Here is a 22280-nt window from a genome sequence, read left to right as displayed (position 1 = left end):
ATTAAATAAGGAGAAATTTAATATATCAGCAGCATGAAAGGTTTAGGGATTTCAGTTTACTACTCTATAGGCATCAGCAAATCATGCAGGCTGCCCTGTGTAGTCTTAGACTATGCTAAAGTACCTGCTTTAGGTACTTTATCCTACACTACAAAACAGGAGAAAAGATATCCTTCCTCAGCCCTGTGTCAGAGATAGATATCTTATTTTAAAAAACAAATTAGAATGGATCCAAACAGGGCATCTAACTTGGCAAATGACACAGTGCCTACCCCTAAAGGATACTTAATGCAGTGGGGGAGCTGAGTCAGATTGTTTCAGGGAGATGATGTCCTGAACAAACTTCACAAACAGGTTTTTGGGACTCCACCCCGACCCGAGGTCAAAGAGATCCAAGGCACCAAGGACTGAAAACCCCATAATGTCATCTCCACCTAAGGGAGGACTGCTGGGAACTAAGGGTGGAGTTCAGCAGCCAGGCTTGGTATATAATCAGAGACATGTGGGCCTTGGAGTTGTTGGTTTTTCACTAGCCTTCTGTGTGCTCTTGGGGTCCCAGCTCAGCAAAACCGGTAGAAATGAATTTCAGAACTGAGATTCATTAGAGAACATGTCCTTTAACTTAATCTTATACATATCAATGGAGGAAACAGAACCCAGAAAACTAAAATCTCTCTCTCTCCCTCTGTTCTCTCTCCCGCCTCATTTCTCTCTCCCCTCTCTCCTCTCTTCCCCCCTTCCTCTTTCTTTCTCTCCCCCTCTCCTCTCTTTCTCTCCCCTCCCCCCATCTCTCTTTCTCTGGGTTATTCCTCTCTTCATTCCCCTATTCTGTAAATGAACCCTTCATTAACCTTTTTGTGTGTGCCTGCAGTTGAGTCTCATTATAAGTCCATTTTAAGCACGTGGGTGAGGAACCCACACTCAGGTCAACCCATTTCACATTGGGGTTGCCCTGTAGCAAGAGGAATGCCTGTAGGGTAAAGAAAATATCAGGCTTTTCTGCCCTTCCGCCATCAGGATAGATGATGGATCCTTGTCCTGAATGCATGCCTGATGGCGGGCACCTGGAATAGGGTGTGGGCATAGGTAGATGGGATTCAGCTGAGTTAAGACTGTGCTTTTAAGGGTGGCATCATGGGGACGCCAGCAGCAGCAGCAGCAGCAGCAGCAGCAGCAGCAGCAGCAGCAGCAGCAGCAGCAGAAGCCGAAAGAGAAGCCGAGAAGCAGCAGAATGAACGCCAGAGAGCCCAGATAGAGTGAAGACTTGCTGGGGGCTGGGAGGCCTCCCAGCCTCCCAGCCCCCCAGCCAGCACCCCTGCCTGCCATATGCCTGGTGAACCCCAAATAAAAGACCTGCAAAACTACTGAGGACTCTGACTCCTCCTTTACCCGGTCTGCATGGGATCAGAAAACCTGCACTGAGCCCGTTCCTGCCTTTACAATACCTGTTAAAGAAACCTGTAGTTAAGTTTAGTCCTCGGAAAAGAAAAACTTAGAGGGGTCATTCATATGGAGAGAGATAATTTATGCTTCCAATTATCTGAAGATCTGTCTTTTGAAAGAGAGATAAACTTTGTTGTTGATGGCAAAATTAAAACCAATAAGTGAATTTTACTGACAGAACTTTCCTTTACATTCAGCTGAATGTAAGGAGAAAAGTTGTGATTTAAGCTACTTATTAGCACATATATTCTCAATGGGAGTGATAGTACTGGGTGAATATTGATTCTTATGCACTTGAGGGCAGTGGAGGCCGGATGATAGTTACAATGGTTTCTGAGTCTCCAAAGCTCAATCCCACCCAACAAAATCTTATTCCTTATTATTTAACTTCCCTTGTTGAGCTTTCTTGGGTGTCACATGAATAGTTTTGGCATTGCCATGGAAGATACACAGATGTGTGCAAGAGCAGTAGCTCAGAAATAGGGCAAATAGATGGCTGTGCTTGGAGGACCTTTTCCTTAATTGATTCTGAGAGGCACCGTGCCTCTCTGCCAAGAGCAGAGAAACCCCTCTTCAGTTCCTCACCCAAATCTGCTTTTTTAATCTAGGACTCTTGGCTCACCACTTGTGTTTTCTCAGCATACATCTGCAAAGATGTGAACCTACACCCCCAAATAATACACAATGTTGTAAACCATTGTTACTGCAATAAAAATAATACAATTAAAAAAAAAAGGAGATGGAAAATAACTCCACTCAGGGAAACAACTGCAATTCTTGATGGATGCTGTGTTAATTCTGAGACACTAATTCTACAGCAGTTTTTTTGGTGCCATTTTCCATTTCTTGATTAAATCTTGAAATACTGTTTATGTGAAAGAATTTTCTTTTTGTTTACATGTCCCCAGTGTTTGCCATATATAGTTATACCTTGCTATGTGGAACCTGCTTGCATATGCAGAGTCAACTACTACAAAAGAGACTAGCATCCTGGGATTTGGGTACCTACTGGGGTCTTGGAACTAATCCCCAACCCATACTGAGGGGCAAATGCATGTAAATATATACATATATCAGTTAATTATGTGAGATTCTATCACTATTGGCTCACTTACCATTAAGTCTGCATCATTAAGGTACTGCACACTGACAGGAACAAACATGAAACTGTATTTATGAAATTCTACTCTGACATGAATGAAAAATGTCTTGCTAGTTTATGACAGATAAACAGAAAATGAAACTGGATCTAAGTAATTTTATTACAAAGTGTGTCCTCCAGAAATATTTTTTAAATTCAACTATAGTATATTGGCTAATATATTTTGGAATTTTTATAAGGTTCTAATCAATATGTTCACTAATAATTATAGCTGTTCAATGTTTATGAGTATTCCATTTAATAGTCCTGTATTTAATAATCTGAAATTCAGTAATTTTTTTAACTTTTAAAAATTTATTTACATCTTTTACATATTGTGTATTTCCTGTAAAATTCTTACCATCTGTTCACTCATGAACCATCACCATTGAAATTTAGTAAATCTTAGTCCCAAATATTTTCTTCTAAAAAAATCAAGAAAAGAAAAAAAAATAGAATTCATAAGGCAAAGAAAGTAAAAAGATGGTTTAATTCTCTGGGTACATCAGTCCGTTTCTCCGCAGACACAAATCACTGACCAGCAGACCAACTAATGGAAGGTGAGTCACAGTCTCCAGTGCATTACTTTGTCAGCTGCAGTAAGTGATAATTAAACATGGGACCATTAAGGAGATTTCATTCACTAGTTAAGATTTAGGTTGAGATATACTGCACTGGAGGACATCCAAATGGATAGAAGCAGGACAGACCTGAAGATATGGGCCTAGAAACAAGGGTCAGAGTTTGTGATACAAATTCAGAGATCAGCAGAGACTTGGTTGTGGAGGCTTAGAAAATGACTGGCATCTCTGGATAAGAGAAAAAAGCAGAAAGTCCCATAGAAAGTCTAAAGACAACAAGAGGAGAGCCTAAAAAGATATTCGGGAAAAAAATAAGCCAGTTACGAATCAGAAAACAAAAAGGCAAAGAAAAGACAGTAGCTCCTAAGAGTTCTCATCATGAGGAAAAAACCTTTTTTCCCTTTTTTATCAATCTATATTAGTTGATCGATCTTAACTAAACTGGTTGTGGCTAACATATCACAACATATGTAAGTCAAATAATTATGTTGTGCACCTTAAACCTGAACAGTGCTGTATGTTGATCATATCTCAATAAAATTGGGGGGAGGGACATGACAGGCCTTACTGTTGTTGAGAAGGTGGGAAAGGAAATGCTTGTAACAGATTTTGCTAAACAGGCAACAGTGCAATGTTTATGTAGGTTGTTATTACATGTTAAGTCATCTAGTGGGTAGGGCTTCATTTTGATCCTAGTTGATAGAAGGCAGATGTCTGACATCTGGTTCTACAACTAAGTATGGCCACTGTTGTAGAGCAGCTGGCAGTTATGCCTGGCTAATCTCTCCAGAGGAAAAATGAAGCACCAATAGTCGTGCATGCAGATTTTGGGAAGGTGGGGAGTAATAGAAATTGTTTCACTCAAATTACATGGAAGAAGGAAGTTTTTTTTAGATTTATTTATTTATGCATACAAGAACTGGGGTACAGGCCAGAGGTGTGGGGGTGAGAGGATTCACCAGAGACAGAGTGGGGAAAAGAACAGGCAGACTGACCGAAATACACTGCTGAGGGGAGCAGCAGGCGAGTAAGGAGAGGCCTGCTGCACCATGTGGGTTTCTCCCTGGCCGGCCGGGGGTCGAACTCGTGCTGTAGAGGCTATAGATTGTTTCATAGTGTGGTGCTTAACCCCTTGCACCACCAGGGAGGCCCTGCACTAGCTTCCTTACTTCATTCTACTTCTCTGCTTTATCTCTTTTGTGGCTCTTTCCAAATGTAACCCTTTCTTGTTTAATACTCGTCGGGACTCCCCCATTCACTTGGTAGTAAACGCAAAGTCCTTAGCATTGCTTCCAAGATCCCTCATAATTGCTCCTATGTCTTTGAAGCCTTAGTTTCCTGTCACTTATCTACATGCAAAGATTCAAATGGTCATTGATATACCATATTCATACTTTTTGGCATATCCAAGTTCCAAATTAACTAAGTCAATTTTAATTTTTAAATAGGTCAATTTTAATTATTAAATTATGATTCTTAAACAAAAACTCTGTATCTCTACCAAAAATAGCAAGTGAATTTCAATTGCCATAAAGTGAAATGTGTTAATTCTACCTAGCTAATTCTGCCAGCTGAAGGGCTGAGATTAAACCTACTACTCTCCTTGCAAAAGGAGAATAGCAAATGTTACAAAGGTATTACACACTAAAACCAAAAAGACTTTCTCCTTAAAAAAGAAGATGTGAAAAAGAATAGAAAAGAGTTATCATTCTGTCACTATGTAATGACTTACTATGAACTACCTGAAATCTGAATATTAACTGTTATGACATAGGCTCTGGGAAATACTAGTCTTTTCAAAATGCTTATAGTTTGAGGCCTACTTATTTTGTGACTAAAACTGTCTCCTCCTATTCTTTGCCCAGCTGATTCTTCCAGCCCTATGAGACCTAGGAAAATCTTCCTGATGTGAATTTCCAGGCAAAATGTGATGCCGCTCCTTCCTGCTTCCCTCAGCATCTCATCTGCCTGTATTAGAGCATGTAACACTGTATTAGAAATAGCAGATTATTTGTCTCCTCCACTAACCTGAATATATTCCTACTGGGTATCAGGTGCAGCGTTGAGACAATCATATTTTTTAGTAGTCAGTAGTATAGTATAATAGTGATGGGCACAGATTGTGGAACAGATTACCTGGATTATATTTCAGGTCCAGCATTGTGGCCTAAGGTAGACTAATTAGCCATTGTGTGCCTCCTTATAAAATGGAAATTATAGTAGCTACTTCATAGGATACAATGAGTTAATATACATAAAGCACTAAGAACAATGTCTAATGTAAAAGCTATATATAAACATACCATTATTACCACATTGTCCTCTTCAGTCTATGAAAGGCCTTCACTAATTTTCTTCTTTCCTGATCTTCATTCACATTCTCCTCCCCTGCAAATGTACTCAATTGAGTGGGTTTTTTTTTTTCTATACCAAAAATAGTTCTATTCTCCACACACTAATTGGGTATCAAATAATTTAACTCTATGATGACACTATCTACCTGGAGTTGGCATTAGCTCCCAAAAATAAGGGGGCTCAGTCCCACAAAGGAACTGCCCCCTCTTCAGCTGCCAGTCAGAAGTCCAGGGGTCATTCTTATATCCCACTTATTGGCTCTAAAATGGACAGTCTCAAGACCTCCTCCCTCAGGTTTGGTAATTTGCTAGACTGGTTCACAGAATTCAGGAAAATACATGTTTTCCAATTTTTTATACAGGATAAAACACTGGAATGACCAAATGTAAAAGACGCACAGAGAAAGGGATGAGGGAAAGGGGTTTGCAGGGTTTCCATGCCCTTTCTGACTGTCTGTCTTCCTAGCAACTTGATGTGTTCACCAACCTGGAAGCTCTCCAAACCCTGTTTAGGGATTATAGGCATGTTGATTGAATTATTGGCTGTTGGTGATAGAACGTGACCTCTTGGCCTATTCCCCCCACCTAGAGGTTTGGGGGTCCTCTAATCTCAATTTGTTTTTTTTGTGGTGAACTGCCATATCCTGAAGCTCTCTAGGGATCTTTTCATTAGCATATAAAACACAATCTAATTACTCCAAAGTGTTAGATCTGTGGCCCATCTGGGACAAAGACCATACACATATTTCCTATTATACCACACCGCTCTAATGTTGAATTATGACCTAAAATGTTAATATATCTTTGGAGTGTATACATTGTTTTGTGTACTTGGAAAAAAAATGTAAGTATAGTAAATACAGAAAACCACTACATATGTCGACACCCTTTTCATCCTAGCAACCTTCCGTCTCTCCCAATTACAACCTCCCGAACCCCCTAAAAATATCTACTATCCTGATGTCTATGATAATCATTTCCTTTCTAAACACTACAGTTGCCTGTTTCCCTTTTTTGGTATGTTTTTTAGGTTTCCTTATTATCTAAAGATTCCCTGTTCTCTTTTTTTCTTTTTTCCTTGGAATTTATTTGTTGAAAAACCAAATTAATTCATTTTCTGTAATCTGAATTTATCGATGGCATCCTGTGAAATAATTTAACATGTTTTCTGTCCTTTTTATTTTCTATAATTTAATATTTAGATCACCTTGAGGGTCAAAAATTAAAGTATTACTGTTCAACAGGGTACTATGGACAAATTTAACAGACCAGTTGTTTGCAATATCTAAAACAGGAGAGAGAAAAAATATATATAACTATATGTGGGAATTCACCTAATAAAGTATGCACAAGATCTTCAGAAGGATTTCTACATATATATATATATATAATTAAAATACACGAAAGATTCGAAAAAATAGATGCATAGTTCATTTGAGTGATAAGGTATATGGCATCCATTCAAACTTTTTTCAAGCTTGCCTCCTTGTACTATAAATCTTAAAAAGTTAAACTATGTCTACCAGATATCCTTGCAATTAAGGTTCTGAAGGTTAACAATTTTTGCCAATTAGGTACATTTAAGAGAAATTTTTAAGAAGGAAGTAAAAGCGTCCTTTCTTCAGTTTGTGTTTTGGCTGGCAAGCATGGGGAAGATACAGCAGGTTCTGAAAAACAGTTTTGTTCAACATCAGTGGAACTGGTTTTCCTCAATGCTGTAAAGAAATGATATTGAACAAAACATTCATTGAGGACCTGTTTTATTACGCAATTTTGCTTAAAATTGCAGTTTCTAAGAAACCATGTAAGATGTTAAGTGAGGATTTAACTGAATTAGTATGTCTGCAGCAGCTTTCTAGAGCAGTTATTTGCTATGTGGTTGCTAAGAACGTCTTACACTATCTTAATTTCTTAATTATAGCGGTAGTAACATATTCTTAACATCAGTAATTCCAGTTGTGAGGGTCTTCGTTTTTCATGGTCTTGATGGGTGGATAGCAGCTCCCTAGATGGCCCCAATCTGTAGTAATTACCCTGGGGCACTTGTCTGATGGCCCAGGCTAAAGCCCATTCTCCTAGCTCTTTCAGCAATTTCCTAAACACCAACACCCTATGTCAATATGTAAAAATATGAAATACAAAAAGGTAATTACCCCACCATATAGTAAGATTATTGAGCCTGTGTACTAATTTAGTAATTGTTGATGGCAGATGCTGGGCCTATGGAGGTTTATTACATTATTTTTACTTGTATGTGCCTTAAGTTTTCCATAATAATGTAAAAAGAATACTCAGTCTGGTGTGCTCAAAAAAGCTAGGGCTGGAATTATAAATTTGGGACTTAGGAAAATTAAGATAATATTAAAAGAGGCATGGTACTGGATGAAACCATTCAGAGTATAGATAGAAAACACGACTAAAATGTGAGCAACTCTCATATTTAGAAGTCAGAGAAAGAATATTAAGCAAGATAGACTGAGAAGAAGCTAGTAAGATAAGAGGAAATCAGGAAGTGAAATGTCTGGAAATTTAGAGAAAAAAGCATTTCAAAAAATGTAGAAGTGGCCAAATGTGTCAAATGTTACTAATAGCTGAAATGAGAACTGAGGATTTATCTTTTGAATTTGTTGAGAGGGAGGTTAAAACAATTCTTTTGAGAAATTTTGCTATAAAGGGAGCACAAAAGTTAAGTAGTGGCTAGAGGGGTATAGAGGTAAAAATTAGTTTGTTTTTTTCTAAGATACCTGATTCTTAGTCTATTAGTGTACTAGTAGGATGATCTAGTTTAAAAAGGAAAACAGAACTACAGAAGGGAAATAATACCAGAAGACATAAGGTCCTGAGAGACTATTTCTTCCATGTGTAACAGTAGTGAAGACAATATTTATAGGCCCAGATACATATACAAGTGGGTAGATTTGGTGGATGGGAGATGAGGTTGTTTGTGCTTATTTTCACACTTAAAACTCTAAGTCTCAGTACCTTTACCAGTAACATGGGAAGAACCACATAAGATTCCCTATGAAACTCCAACAGAGTTAACCTCAATAAGTATTACCTTAGTGAATAATTGTTAAGGCTCTGTAAGGGGCAGCACAGGACACTGAGCACGTTTTCTAGGATCCAGCAGACCGGGTAAAGGAGGAGTCAGAGTCCTCAGCGGTTTTTTGCAGGTCTTTATTGGGATTACCAGGTACACAGCAGGCAGGGGTGCTGGGGGGCCGGGAGGCTGGCAGTTCTCCCAGCCCCCACCAAGTCTTCACTCTATCTGGGCTCTCCAGCGTTCTCTGCTTCTCTCTCGGCTTCTATTCATTCTCGGCTTCTTGGCTTCTGCTGGTGTCCCCGTGACACCGCCCTTAAAAGCAGAGTCTTAGCCCAGGTGAATCCCATCTACCTATGCCCACACCCCATTCCAGGTGCCCGCCATCAGGCATGCATTCAGGACCGCAAGGATCCATCATCTATCCTGATGGCGGGAGGGCAGAAAAGCCTGACATTTTTCCTTACCCTACAGGCTCCTAGTTCAATTCTCTTTTAACTCAATGAAATTATCCATCTTCAGTTTGCATTTAGTAAAATACCACAACTTAGGAGACTATGATAGATATAACTTAATGGGGTTGAGGATATCAGAGAAGCTTTTTCCTGAGACATTTAAACTAAGAACTAAATGAAGTACAGATATGAACTTGACATAGGGGTGCTAGAATAGTCCAAGGAGGTTTATGGACTTAAACAATAAAGAGTACGGGTGGCTATTATTAAATGGTCAGATTGGGAACACTTATCCTCAGTGATTTTCAATACCCCCTTGTGGATGAGACTGTGGCTTTTTTTTTTTTTTTTTAAGATTTATTTATTTATTTATACAAGCACTGGGTACAGTCAGAAGCGTGGGAGGGTGAGAGAATTCACCAGAGGCAGAGCTGGGAGCAGAGCAGGCAGAAGGACCGAAGTACACTGCTGAGGAGAGCAGCGGGCCGCAGGAGAGGTCTGCGTGCCATGTGGGAGCCTCCTCCGGTGGCTGGGGAGCAGCCGGGGATCGAACCGGCGCTGCAGAGGCCACGGGCAGCTTCGCAACCCAGCACTCAACCGTTGGGCCACAGGGGCAGCCCGAGACTGTTGCTCTTAACAAATACAATATAAAGTAAATATTTTAGACTTGCTGAGTATGAGGTGAAAACTATTAGTGGACTTTGATTAGGTTATAAAGTATAAACCAAGAAGGGCAAACAGGTTTCCTCTTCCTGGCCTATTCTATTGGCAGAGACTGTATTGAGTGCCTAGTAAATGATTCACAGACTTGTTCAAACTCAGCTGTAAAGTGTGGGACCCGACAATCTGTATTTGTCATGGAAAATGGGAGAACATAGGACATGGTAGCATGAGACATTCCCAGCTAAGAAGGCAACTTAGTATTTTTGGCTGGGGTGGGGAATATTTCTTCCTTTATTTAAAAAAAAAACAAACTGGTATGTAAATATTAACAGAGTCTGAATGTCCTGAGCCTCTCACAAAATAAGCAGAAGCAGCTGAGGGAGTCAAAAATAGAAATTTCCCTTTTACTATATAATGGAATGTTTTGTGATCCAAGTCTTAAAAATCACAGAAGAACAAGAGAGAAAAATTGGAACCAGAAGAAAAAAATTAACCTGGAACATTTCTTGAAAACAAGTGTATAAAAGGTGAATCAGGTGGCAGGTTACTTACTAGAATCTTGTGTTTTACATGACTGCTCAGTAAACATCACATGACTTGGACTTTTCAAGAGCTCCAGCATAAGGAGGAAGGGGAAAACTTGTTCCTGAATAAAGATACACGTCCAAAAAGAGGAGTGTTTCTACATATTTTGTAATCTTTCCACAGCACTAAAGAGTGTTGGCACATCATTTTACCCTTTATTGTTAGGAGACTTACCCGCATTGCCTAGGGTACACCCTAAAATATGCCTTTTCTGTACTAAACTTAACCATCTAAAAATAGGAGCAACATTGTTTTGAACAAATAGCAACTGTTGCAGTTATCCTCAAAAGCAATTCAGCTATTCTCATCAGTTATTTTCTTAGAAACATCACTGTTCTAACAAATGTACTAGTGAAAAGTATTCAAAGACTACTCTTCATTGGCGAGAAATCTGCACCTATACATTCCCTTGCTCTATCAACTACATTTTTTCCAGGCAAGATTTCAGACTCATTTTTTCACATGGGAAGTATTTTCAGAGCTAAGATTACAAAAAAGGCTAATCAGATAGCATTCTGATTTAAAGTGCCATTTAAATATCGGGCTTTTTTTTTTTTTTTTTTTTGGTTATGATTGTCTTAGTTTGTCCTAGGCGCTTACAGAATTTTTAAACACCAAAAATTTACCCTCTCCAAGACCGTGCACAAATTCTCGATTAAGAAAAAGTGTTTTCAGTTGTAAATTGCTAGTTATAAAGTCCACGCCAACTAGAAGAATCAGCCTTTTAAAGGACCGAGAATGTAATCGCGCACACGGGTCTAAGGTGGTTCGCCACCTGCTACAATTGATGAAACGCAGACTGTGTGGCTCCCTCCCTACCCCGACTTATTCGCTTTTAAAGGGTGGTGTTCTGAAATGCTTCCCTAACCAGCTCCCCAAATTCTATAGCCCCGTCTTGCAACCTACCAAACCAACTCGGAGAGCAAAATTAGCTTCATCGCTTATGACAAAATGTCTAATTAAAGGCGCAATTCAGGCCGAAAGGGAACTTCTAAAACACTCAGAGGATTGCGCCAACTTACACCATCCGGCGCCGAGAGCGCGGGTAGTCGTGAGCACATGCTGGGCCCCCCAACCCTTTCTGCTGACGTTAAACAGGCCCTTTTTTCTGAAGGGATCAGGGTCCCACGGAGAGCGGGCCGACTTACTCACTTCTAACTGTGCAGAACCATGCTCTCTGACCCCTCTATAGCCTTTCTCGGGGCCCCTCACGGCGATTCCGGCCCCGACGCCCAGGCGGAGGCCCGCACACCCCCGAGCAGCCGTCACAAACACCGCGGCTAGAGGCCGCGCGTGCGCAAGGAGGCCCCGCACTCGCGGCGAAACCCATTTCCTGTTTGAGGACGGAAGTGGCGTCGCGTCACTTCCGGTCTCCCTCTAGCTGCCATCTTGCGTCCCCGCGTGTGTGCGCCTAATCTCAGCTGGTCTGCCCGAGACCCCCTGAGCGCCAACCCTAGTCCCCCGCGCGGCCCCTTTTCCACTCCAACAAGGTACAAAACGTCTCTGGACGCCGGCGTGGGAGGAGGACGGGAACGGGGGCGGGAAGTGCCCGGAAGGAGCGAGACAGGGAGGGACAGGGCTGAGGAAGGCGATGCGACGGACAGGCGCACCCACTCAGGCTGACTCTCGGGGGCGAGGTCGAGCCAGGGGCGGCTGCCCTGGGGGCGAGGCGACGCCGTCTCTTCCTCCACCTCGCGGCGGAACCCGAGGACAGGAGCCTCAGGTACCGCGAGGCTTGCGGAGAGTGGCCGGGCCGGGCAGGCCCTGGCTAGGCCGCGGCCGGGCCGGGGCCGGGGCCGGGGGTGGGGGTGCTGACTTAGGCTTGGGATAGGGCCCTTATCCTGGGCCTGGGTAGAGGGGGGCTGGGGCCTGGAAATGTGGGTCCTTTTTGGCCTCCTTGAAACTGAAATTGGGAGCTTTGCGGGGTGGATTGGGATCCAGGCCTCGGCCTGTGTAAGGCATTTTTTCCTGCTGGTGTCTTGGGAAATTACAAGCGTGGAATGCTAGAGTGAGATAGACCTTTTCTCGCTGAGGGTTTCCTGTATTTCTAGATGAAAGAAACTATCATGAACCAGGAGAAACTCGCCAAGCTGCAGGCCCAAGTGCGCATTGGTGGGAAAGTAAGTAGTAATATTTCAAAGTTTCAAAGGTTTTTTGTTTTTTTGTGTGTTCTTTTGGCATTTCTGGTATTCTTGTCACTTTGTCTAAAGAGAATTCCGCAGAGTTGGCTACACAAGGGAAGGGGAAGTTGGGGACTAAATCAGAGACACAATGTAGTATATTAATGAGGTCTACAAGTTGTATGTTAAAAGGAAGAAAGGTAAATCAATATGGAAAGTGCAATTGAACTAGGTCCAGTGCTTTTATGTAAATGTTTTCACTGTTAACAGCGTTCTTAATTAGTAAGAAAAGTGTTATTTCAGTAAGGTCATCATTGTGGCTGTATCTTTCAACTGGTTTAAGGTTCAGAATAATGCTTGTGCTTAATAGTTATGTTTCTTGTAAAGTAAGACCTCTCTTATGTTTTCTTAGCTAAATGTGATCTAGAGCAGTTGGTATTTTCTAAGATATTGGAAGATATCTTTCACCAGATACATTTTGGAATTTAAGAGCAGTAGACTATGGATTTGAAAATAGTGCCTAAACCCCTGTCTTTTCATTTTGACTTTCTAATTATGTTAAAATTAGGGAATGAGTGATTGGTAGGCTTTTAAATAATTTGTTTTTGCTTACTTGTTTTTTCCCTAATCTCCTTCAGGGGAATTCTTTTTTGCACTTTGTAAATTTTTAGGTTGTTTCCTAAGTAATTACTTAAATTTGAAACCCACTTTAGACAGAGATCTCTACCTAGTAGTATTTTGCATTGTGTTAGCACATTCCTACTCTTTTAACAAGGTGTGGTAGCTTGTGGGAACAAAGCATGTCTTTACTTGGTAAAACTTGTAAATCTTCCATAGTGCAAGTTTATTACCTATTAGTTTTTTTCCAGCTATAAGCATTAACAATCAAATGGTCTACCTTAAAATATCCAAAAGTTGCACTAGTAAGTTCGTCTGTTAAAATACTAAACTTTGTAAGTAGTGAATGTATCCTGATCCTTTTTTTAATCCACTGAAACTAGTAGTCTTCAAGAACTACACCTACCATTAACAATAGTAGGTGTTTCTTGCTCTTTTTAGTAATTGTTGTAAGTTGGGTGTGGCCTTCAGGTCCCAGAAAAACTTGTCACATTCTTAGTGGATCAGTGTTTGGATGCTCTTATATTGGTGTCTTTTTTTTTTTTTTAAATACGAGCACTGGGTACAGTCAGAAGCGCGGGAGGGTGAGAGAATTCACCAGAGCCAGAGCGGGGAGCAGAACAGGCAGACTGATGAAATACATGGCTGAGGGGAGCAGTGGGCGCGGCAGGTCTGCACATCATGTGGGACCCTCAAATGCTGCCTGAGCAGCCAGGGATCAAACCGGCGCTGCAGAGGCTGTGGGCAGCTCTGCAGCCCAGCACTCAACCGCTGCACCACCGGGGAGGCCCTATATTGGTGTCTTGAACCCCTATTCCTTTCAGTAGAGGTTTCAGAAGGAATATGAGTAATGTAGTTGTGTGACATCTTTTTGTTGTTGCCCTGGTTATCCATTAGTCTTTAACCTGGAAGAGATGACATTCAAGGGTAAAGAAAAGTTGAAATTTAGTATAGGAAATATTTTTGCTGTCACTGTAATTTGGAGACATTTTCTTTGCCTTCTTGAAAACAATATGAAATGTGAAGTTTAGGTGGGTAAGTTTTGCCTTACAGAAATCTTCAGGTATTGGATGATTTTAGATAAATGTTATAAGCCCTTTCTGTCTGTATTTGATCAGATGGAGCATTACTGAAAATTGATTCTACATTTGTTAAGTGTACAGAACATATAGAATATGTGCTAGTTTTGTTTTTAAAATCACTTGGTTTTTTAGGATGTCTTGTAGAGAGGATTCTCTAAAAACTTGGTGTGTGCATGACCACTTATTGAAACTTTTTTGGAGTTTCCTAACCAGTATATTTTGTAGCTATTGATATTTTCTTTACTTAAACTATAGTTTATTTAAGCCTTCACTATGCTGGATTCTGAGAATGTAAAATTGAAGTGTAAAGCCTATGGAGGGACTTTAAGGCTAGGGGAAGAGTAGGTGTGTCTTGCGTAATGCTGCAATAGAATCATTTTCAAAATACAGAAATGGGAATGATTTGGTTTGGGGAGTGGTAATTGCAGTTTAAGGAAGGTACAGAAGAGATAATGACTTGAATAGGATTTTAAAAGGATTACTAGGAATTGGCATGGAAGTTGAGGGACAGTGAAGTAGGTGGGTGGTAGCCTTTCCTTGAAGGAACCATAAGTATCACATAATGGGTATAGTCTATATGAGAAAGTCCGTAAGAGTGTTACTTGGAAAAAAAAAAGTTTTAAGCAATGAGTAGTCACATTTGCCCTAGTTCATGGGATATATGTGAGAAAGGGGAGATTAGAGGCTTGGTATGTAAAGGTTTTTCTGAAGCCTGTATTGATTCATTCATTAAATTGTTGAGTGCCTTCAGTGGGGCAGATATTGTTCTTAATATACTGGGTTTAGCCAATAGAAGACCTCAAGGAAGATTAGATTCTAGTGAGGGGAGGCAGACAATACATTATTTATCTTACTGTAGTGAGTATTACACAGAAAAATAAACCTGGATAGGTAAAAAAAAGATGAGCATGGGGGTTTTGCTATTTTGCATTGAGTGGTTGGAAAAGGCAACTTGGATATGGTGACAAAAATCTATAGTGAGAGAGTGAGCCATGAAGATGCTAAGGGGAAAGAGGAACATTATGTGCAAAGGCTCCCATTTGGCCTATCTGAGGAATATCAGGGAGGTTTGGGTCTGCATGTGTCCTAGGAGATAGAGTTGAGAGCAGCATAGAAGGGGTGGAGCAGATCATGTGGGTGCCTTGTGTAACTTCAGATTTTACTTTTGGGTGCTATAGCTGTCTACTTGCAGACTCATTCGACTGTGTCATATACTGTCTTGCTGTGAATATTAATGGATGCTGATTTTTCTCTAATGTGGAAACAGAAAAGGTTAATAGTTCTGCAAATGAAACTTCTAAATAATGCTTTAGTTTGACACATGATTTCTCTTTGATCCCTTTTATAGCAGATAATTTAAAAAGTAGGACTTTGAAAGGTCAAAATTGGAACTTTAGAAGTTAAGGGTTTGTAGATACTTTCCCTCTTTCATTTAAGTGCCTTTACCTGTCTATTTACTGCATAAGTTTATGGTTATGGTAGTTTTATAATACAGTTTCAGATAATCAGAATTAGAAACTTTCTATTTGAAAAAATCTTTCATTATAGGATATGTATGTGTTTTCCTCCCTTTTCACTTTAGGGTACTGCTCGCAGAAAGAAGAAGGTGGTTCACAGAACAGCTACAGCAGATGATAAAAAACTTCAGTTCTCCTTAAAGAAGTTAGGGGTAAACAATATCTCTGGTATTGAAGAGGTAAGTTTCAAATACTGTGTCTTTATAAAACAGGATTTCTCTGAAAAAAGTTAGGGTGTTAAAATTTTTTTACTACTTCCAATAGAGAATTTGTCTTTTAAAAATACATTTCTACTGTATTAATATTAGAGAGCTTGCTAAGTCTGAAAGCAAGGAGATTGATTTCACATTCTAGGCAGAATCTAATCTGTTCTTCAGTGAAATACTGAGTTAGTCAGAACTTCAGTTTTTGCTTAGTAAAGTGTTTGATTTAAAAGGAATTTTGGTGGGTGTTGCTAATTTAGTTTTTTTTTTTCTTCTTCTTCTTTATAGGTGAATATGTTCACAAACCAAGGAACAGTGATCCACTTTAACAACCCTAAGGTTCAGGCATCTCTGGCAGCAAACACTTTCACCATTACAGGTCATGCTGAAACAAAACAGCTGACAGAAATGTTACCCAGCATCTTAAACCAGCTTGGTGCAGACAGTCTGACTAGCTTAAGGAGACTGGCTGAAGCTCTGCCTAAACAATGTGAGTTTCCAAGTAGTGGTTTTGCTGAGGATTACCAGCTTAATAACAGATTTCTAACAACTTGTGACACAAAGTAGATATGGATGTCTTTACTATAAATTCATTAATTTACAAATATATAAGTTTATTACAAATATAAAAATTTGGAAATGAAATTTCCTCTAAACGGTATCAGTTTTCAAGCATTTTAAGCAATTGTTCCTTAGTATATTCTATAATAAGCATGTTGTGATTATAAGCAATTCAGTGCAGTGCTTGTTTTCTACTAATTTTCTTGCTTTGGATCAGAGACTTAAAATTTTATGTTTATTAGCTGGAAATGAGAAATATTAATTTGGGCCTTTTTGATAACTGGCACTTTAGAATTGATTCAAAATATAAATTAATCTGATTATTTTCAGCTATATTTATACAACTGATATTACCAGTGATCTTTTAGAATTAATCTGCCACTACTATTTTTTTAATGTAGTATGATTTTTTTTTTTTAAATAGTATTAATAGGAGTTTGTTCAGGGCAGATAATTGTATATTTGAATGACTGCATGAGGGGATATTGCTACTTTATACTGATGCTCCTAGACTTTCAGAGCTGAAGAACAGATATCCTACTGAAAATAATAGTCTGTGAGGTCTCAGCTTGCAAGTATAGTTCACTTTTTTTATGTAATAAAAGGAAAGTGGCTGCTTACCAAAGATTTTTAATTTTAGATAATATTAGTTTTTCATTAACAGTTTATTGAACATCTCTCTTGCCCCATGTACAGAATAATAGAATATTTGAAAAAAGTTTCTTCATCTACCTCCCAAAATAAATCTTGTTACAATTGGACGTGTAGAGTTTCCTTACCCACAGAACTCCCTATACTAACTCAGGACCTATGGTAGACTAGGGAGATTTACAAGATAGGCATGGAATTTGATCCTTTTTCTTTTTTTTTTGGTGGGACCCTCGCCGGCAGCCGGCGAACAAACTGGCGCTGCAGAGGCTGCGGGCAGCCTCGCAACCCAGCGCTCAACCACTGCGCCACCAGGGGAGGCTCTGGAATTTGATCTTTTGAGTGTTACTATTGATAGTATTCCAGTATGCTTTGTGGACATCAGAATATGGATGTGGTATAGAGAACATCCCACATGTCACTGTTGTCATGGTGAATATAAATTGTAACAGTATTTGAACTTTATCTGTTGTTCTGGTTACTGTTTATTGAAGACTTAAACAAATGTGTTGGTTAACAGTGACATTTTCCTTTTCCAGCTGTGGATGGAAAAGCACCCCTTGCCACTGGAGAGGATGATGATGATGAAGTTCCAGGTAGGAGCCGTCACTTGTGATTAAATTCTAGAGAACCTTAACAGGAGATAGTAGAGTCTTTATGCTATAGGAAAGACTACTTTGGGATAGGAGGTAGGAAAAAGGAAGACATGAACCTCACTTAGAATGAAGAAAATAAAGCAGTGTTATTTAACTTTTCGTTTGTATACTTGGGTTTTTTTCTGTTTGAGATTTCAAACTTTAATCCAACTATATGTTGTGACCTAAAGCTATAACTACTTACAGATGACAAATGATCCTTGTTTCCTATTTTTTTGAGGTCATTAAATTTATGAAAAGTCATGGAGAAATTGTTCAAATATCTTGGGATATAACCTTTCTAAAATCAGTGGAGAGACCCTTGAGGCATTTTTCTATTCATTGTAAAACAAATTAATATAATCACTAGACTCATAAATATGTACACTTTGCATAGATAGGTATCCTTAGGAATCTGGGAAAACTTCAAATTGGGTGTCATGGTACTCCTTGGTCCTTTTCCCCAAATTGACTACTGCATTATATTGCTTCATTTTAATTATTGGCATGAAAGAGGAATGGGGGGAGTACATGTACTTGCTTATGCACAGTACTGTGCCACTGGCAAATTTAATGACATTCCCTTCTTCCCTCTTTTTAAGTATATGCCAGAATGGACACTTAAAAATATGCCAAATGACTAATGGTCTCATTGGAAATAAACACTAGTGTTTAAATTTATATCCTGATTTAACTGTTGGCTATATGTTGAAAGTGTTTTCTGTCTCTTCAAAGATCTGATGATTATTGTGGATTTGACTTTTTTCTGAATTTCTACCATTTTAATTTTCTAGATCTTGTGGAGAATTTTGATGAGGCTTCCAAAAATGAAGCAAACTGAATTGAGTCAACTTCTGAAGATGATAAAACTTGAAGAAGTTACTGGGAGCTGCTATTTTATATTATGACTGCTTTTTAAAATTTTGTTCATGGATCTGATAAAATCTAGATCTCTAATATTTTTAAGCTTGAGCCCCTTGGACACTGCAGCTCATTTCAGTTTTTGCTTATACACAATTCATTCTTTGCAGCTAATTAAGCTGAAGAATCCTGGAATAATGTTTGAAACAGGTTAATAAAATCCTTTGCCTAGTATACAGCTTTATTTTTTATTTCATTGACACTGATTTGTACACAGAAAGCAAAGTTGTTATAGAAAGCTAATCATGGCATGTAATATCACTGATAATCTTTGATGGAATTTGAATAAAGATTTTAAATGACAGTATGTACAGGTGGTAGATCCTTTTTTTCTCCAGCAGCATTTCTGATATCTATATAATGGGTGTAATTGTAAATGAGAATAGGATAATCCTAATAAGTTAGGGTATTTCTATTAATATTGTCTGTATTGTGAGTGCCTTGTATATATTGTCGCACTTAATTTTCTCTCATTTGATCCTGAGTCTCTGAAGGTAGAGACTAGAAGCTCCACTCTATAGATGTAATCCAAGGTTACTTTAAAAAAGTGAGTTAATCTGGGCCTCCCTGGTGGCACACGGGGTTAAGTCACAGAGCTGTGAAGCTATCCACAGCCTTTGCGGGTGAGTTGGATCCCATGCTGGGCCAGGGAGGTGACCCACCTGGCACAGTGGACCTCTCCTGTCTCCTGCTGCTCCCCTCAGTAGTGTATTTCAGTAGATCTGCCTGTTTGGCTCCCTGCTCTGTCTCTGGTGAATTTTCTCACTGCCCGCACCTCTGGCCTGCACCCCAGGTCTTATATGCATAAATAAATCTTAAAAAAAAAAAAGTGAGCTAATCTCACTCATCCTATAGGGGATATTCTCTGAGAGACCAGAAAAGTAGTGTTTGTAATAGGAATGTCACCTTGTTTCCTTAATCAAAAACAATTTAAATGAATAAAGCAACTTTTTTCTTAAAATTTTTTTAAAATTAATGAATTTGATAAGTTTTAAGAAATGTATTGCTTATACTGCTACCATAATCTGGATACTGAACAGTTCAATTACTCCAGAAACTTTCCTTGATAAAGGAGAACTTTTGAAAAACTAGCAATCATGTTGAAGCAGCTTTACAAAAACTTAACATGGCAAATTTTCATAACCAATGTGCATTACCTTTTGAAGGTACTATACAGTCATATGAAAGTGTCACTATTCCTTAACTGTCAAAAAGTGAAATTTTGCACATTTTAAATGTAGTTATTTGTGTATTTTAACATTGTATTTTCTACCAAGAATGTCTTATCAGTCCTGTTGAAGTATACTGCTACAGTAACAAGGACTCTTGTTTATAAAATATTGTGTTTCCAAAGTATTCCATTCAACCGAAGTCGCATATTTAGGCCAGTCTCTATCTGGGACACTCAGCTTCCTGGCAGAGTGAGAAGGTAGTGGGTCAGTTGCCTCTTGAAGCTGTTGTATGTAATTGACTAAAGCAAGTAGAATTGCTAAACTGGGCTAAGGAGGTCTGGAGTGGGTCCTGAGAATTTGCGTTTCTGGTAAACTGGGTGATGGTGATGCTGACACTCTGACTCCACATGTGCACTTCATAGCATAACTAGAGATTTTATTATCTCATCCCAAGAGATTGGGTTAACAGTGACAGGTTGACATGAACATGTAAAGAATGCCATTAAGTACCTTTCCAGTTTACGGTGAGCCATATAGGAAAGCTGGAGAGGTGTAGCAGGTTTGGAGCCTTCGTTTATCTTGAGCAATTTGCTTTTTGTAGCTGATGCTGGTTAAGGTTAATCCTGTTATATCTGTATTCAGACTTTCCCCTAACTTCTAAAAATGTTAATCATTTGGTCCATTGAATTATCTGGTGTGTTTGGGACTGTGAATAAATATTTTTTTTGACACCTTTCATATCAGATTAGGCAGAGTTATGCTACAATAACATGACAAAATTAAATTGCAACAAAGGTTTGTCAATACTTGATGTTGTAGTTTGTCTGTGGCTGGGCACCATTTTGCTCCAGGAGCAACCTCTAAGTGGAACACTGCCAGAGTCAGGACAGGAACAGAGAAGGCAACAACCAGCTGGCTCTTAAACTTATGTTGGGAAGTAATAATGATAGTTAATGATAGTACTTCATCAGCCCAGGCCAGTTATGTACTTAGTGAATTCTGATGGCCATGAGGGTTGGGGAGCATAATCCCCCCAAGAGTGGGATGCAGGGCCTCCCCTGGCGGCGCAGCGGTTGAGCGCTGGGTTGTGAGGCTGCCCGCAGCCTCTGCAGCGCCAGTTTGATCCCCGGCCACCGGTGAGGGTCCCACACACACCAAAAAAAATAGAGTGGGATGCATGTTTTTGAGCTGTAACAATCTACCATATTCTTCACTATTCTTTACTAATTATTCACAATTCCTGTACCAAATTTTACATCATCTCATTGATTTATCAATTCATTTATCAATAAATCAATCATATAGCTGGTAGGATGAGATTCAAAACCAAGGTCTGCTCTTGAGTTCAGTACCTACTGGAAAGAATTCCAGACCCTGGCAAAGATAAAAGGGTAGATGGATGCTACTTGTCTGGTTGATCTTTTGGCACTTGTGACTACATGTTAGCTATTGTCCACTTTGGTCCTGGGCCAAACTAGCTTTCAGTCGAACTGAACCAGAGCTACACTAATGAAGAGACTGACACTGATTTTGATCTGAGAACTCTTAACATTAATATCCTTTATTGAAATAATCGAACTAGAGTACACATGTGTCATCCCCATAATAACCTTGTGGTGCACTCGGCAGAAAGCTATATTCTAAGATTTGAAATAAGCTTTAAAATGAACAACGTAAAGTTTGGGTCTACTAACAGAAAGCATGGACTTTAGTAGCTGCTCACCACCCCAGTGTTATTTTGCAGGGAGAGAAGTTTTAAGAGAAGTAATAACCACTTTCAGCTTTTCCAAAACAAAGTTTAGAAAAGTCTTCTAGTCACATAAATTTTCATCACTCCAATCAGCACAGTCTTGAATGCCATTTTTGCAGCGTGTTTTGGGAATGCAGGCACAGTCGGCAAAGAAAACAGTATCACATCTCCAGCCTGAACACTCTGGGCACTGTAAAACTAGACAAAGTCATTTATTTGTAAAACCATAACTTAAAATGTCAAGGTGAACTGGGAATGATGCTAGTAGAAAAGAACCCTTTGGATCTTAAAAATATTAGCAAAACTGTCCAAGGGGAAAATTGCAAATGTTTATTAAAGATTCTGCATGTTTGGGTGAAATAATTTGTACTTTGTAAAGCCAAGCAGTGTAATACCACTGTCCAGTCAAAAAATAAGCACAATGATGCATTACATAAACAAGGAAGGGCCTGTATGATTTTGCATGTTCAATAAGCAGGGAAGAGAATCAGCTTGCTAATTGGCAGCTAAAAAGAATGAAGGGTCTGTTTATATTTTTAGCCTTTTATTTTCAACATAGTGTCAGGTGACATATAACTATTAGGAAGTTCTATGTCTGCCCTCCATCTTTATCAGACAAAAGGGCAGGAAATAATCTAGCGAGATCTAGTTAGTGTTCCCTATTATTGATAAGTCTTTTACATACTGGTTGAGGCCACAGATATTGGAATGATGTGCTGTGGTGACTGTAGAATAATCCAGTCTTGCCAGATTATAAAGTAATCAGGGTGCTGTGCCCTGTTAAACCTCCA

The 22280-nt window shown here is 39.3% G+C and overlaps 1 protein-coding gene across 2 annotated transcripts; it reads left to right on the top strand.

Moving 5' to 3' along the window:
* Positions 1-11853: 11853 nt before the first annotated feature.
* BTF3 (basic transcription factor 3) lies at positions 11854-18487 on the top strand (the record flags this gene model as incomplete). 2 transcript variants are annotated; one of them, XM_084233348.1, is made up of 6 exons in its annotated part: positions 11854-11985; positions 12314-12382; positions 15665-15778; positions 16091-16292; positions 17551-17607; positions 18441-18487. In XM_084233348.1, the coding sequence occupies 6 exons, from the start codon at positions 11854-11856 to the stop codon at positions 18485-18487; spliced, it is 621 nt and encodes a 206-aa protein (XP_084089474.1). The 2 variants fall into 2 exon arrangements, with proteins under 2 accessions (XP_084089474.1, XP_084089475.1); XM_084233349.1 differs by lacking the exon at positions 17551-17607.
* Between the last annotated feature and the right edge of the window lie 3793 nt (positions 18488-22280).

Source organism: Talpa europaea (assembly GCF_964194135.1).
Source record: "Talpa europaea genome assembly, chromosome: 5".
NCBI classification, from domain to species: Eukaryota; Metazoa; Chordata; class Mammalia; order Eulipotyphla; family Talpidae; genus Talpa; species Talpa europaea.
Note: the sequence above shows the minus strand (reverse complement) of the source record. Positions and strands in the feature narration are given on the sequence as shown.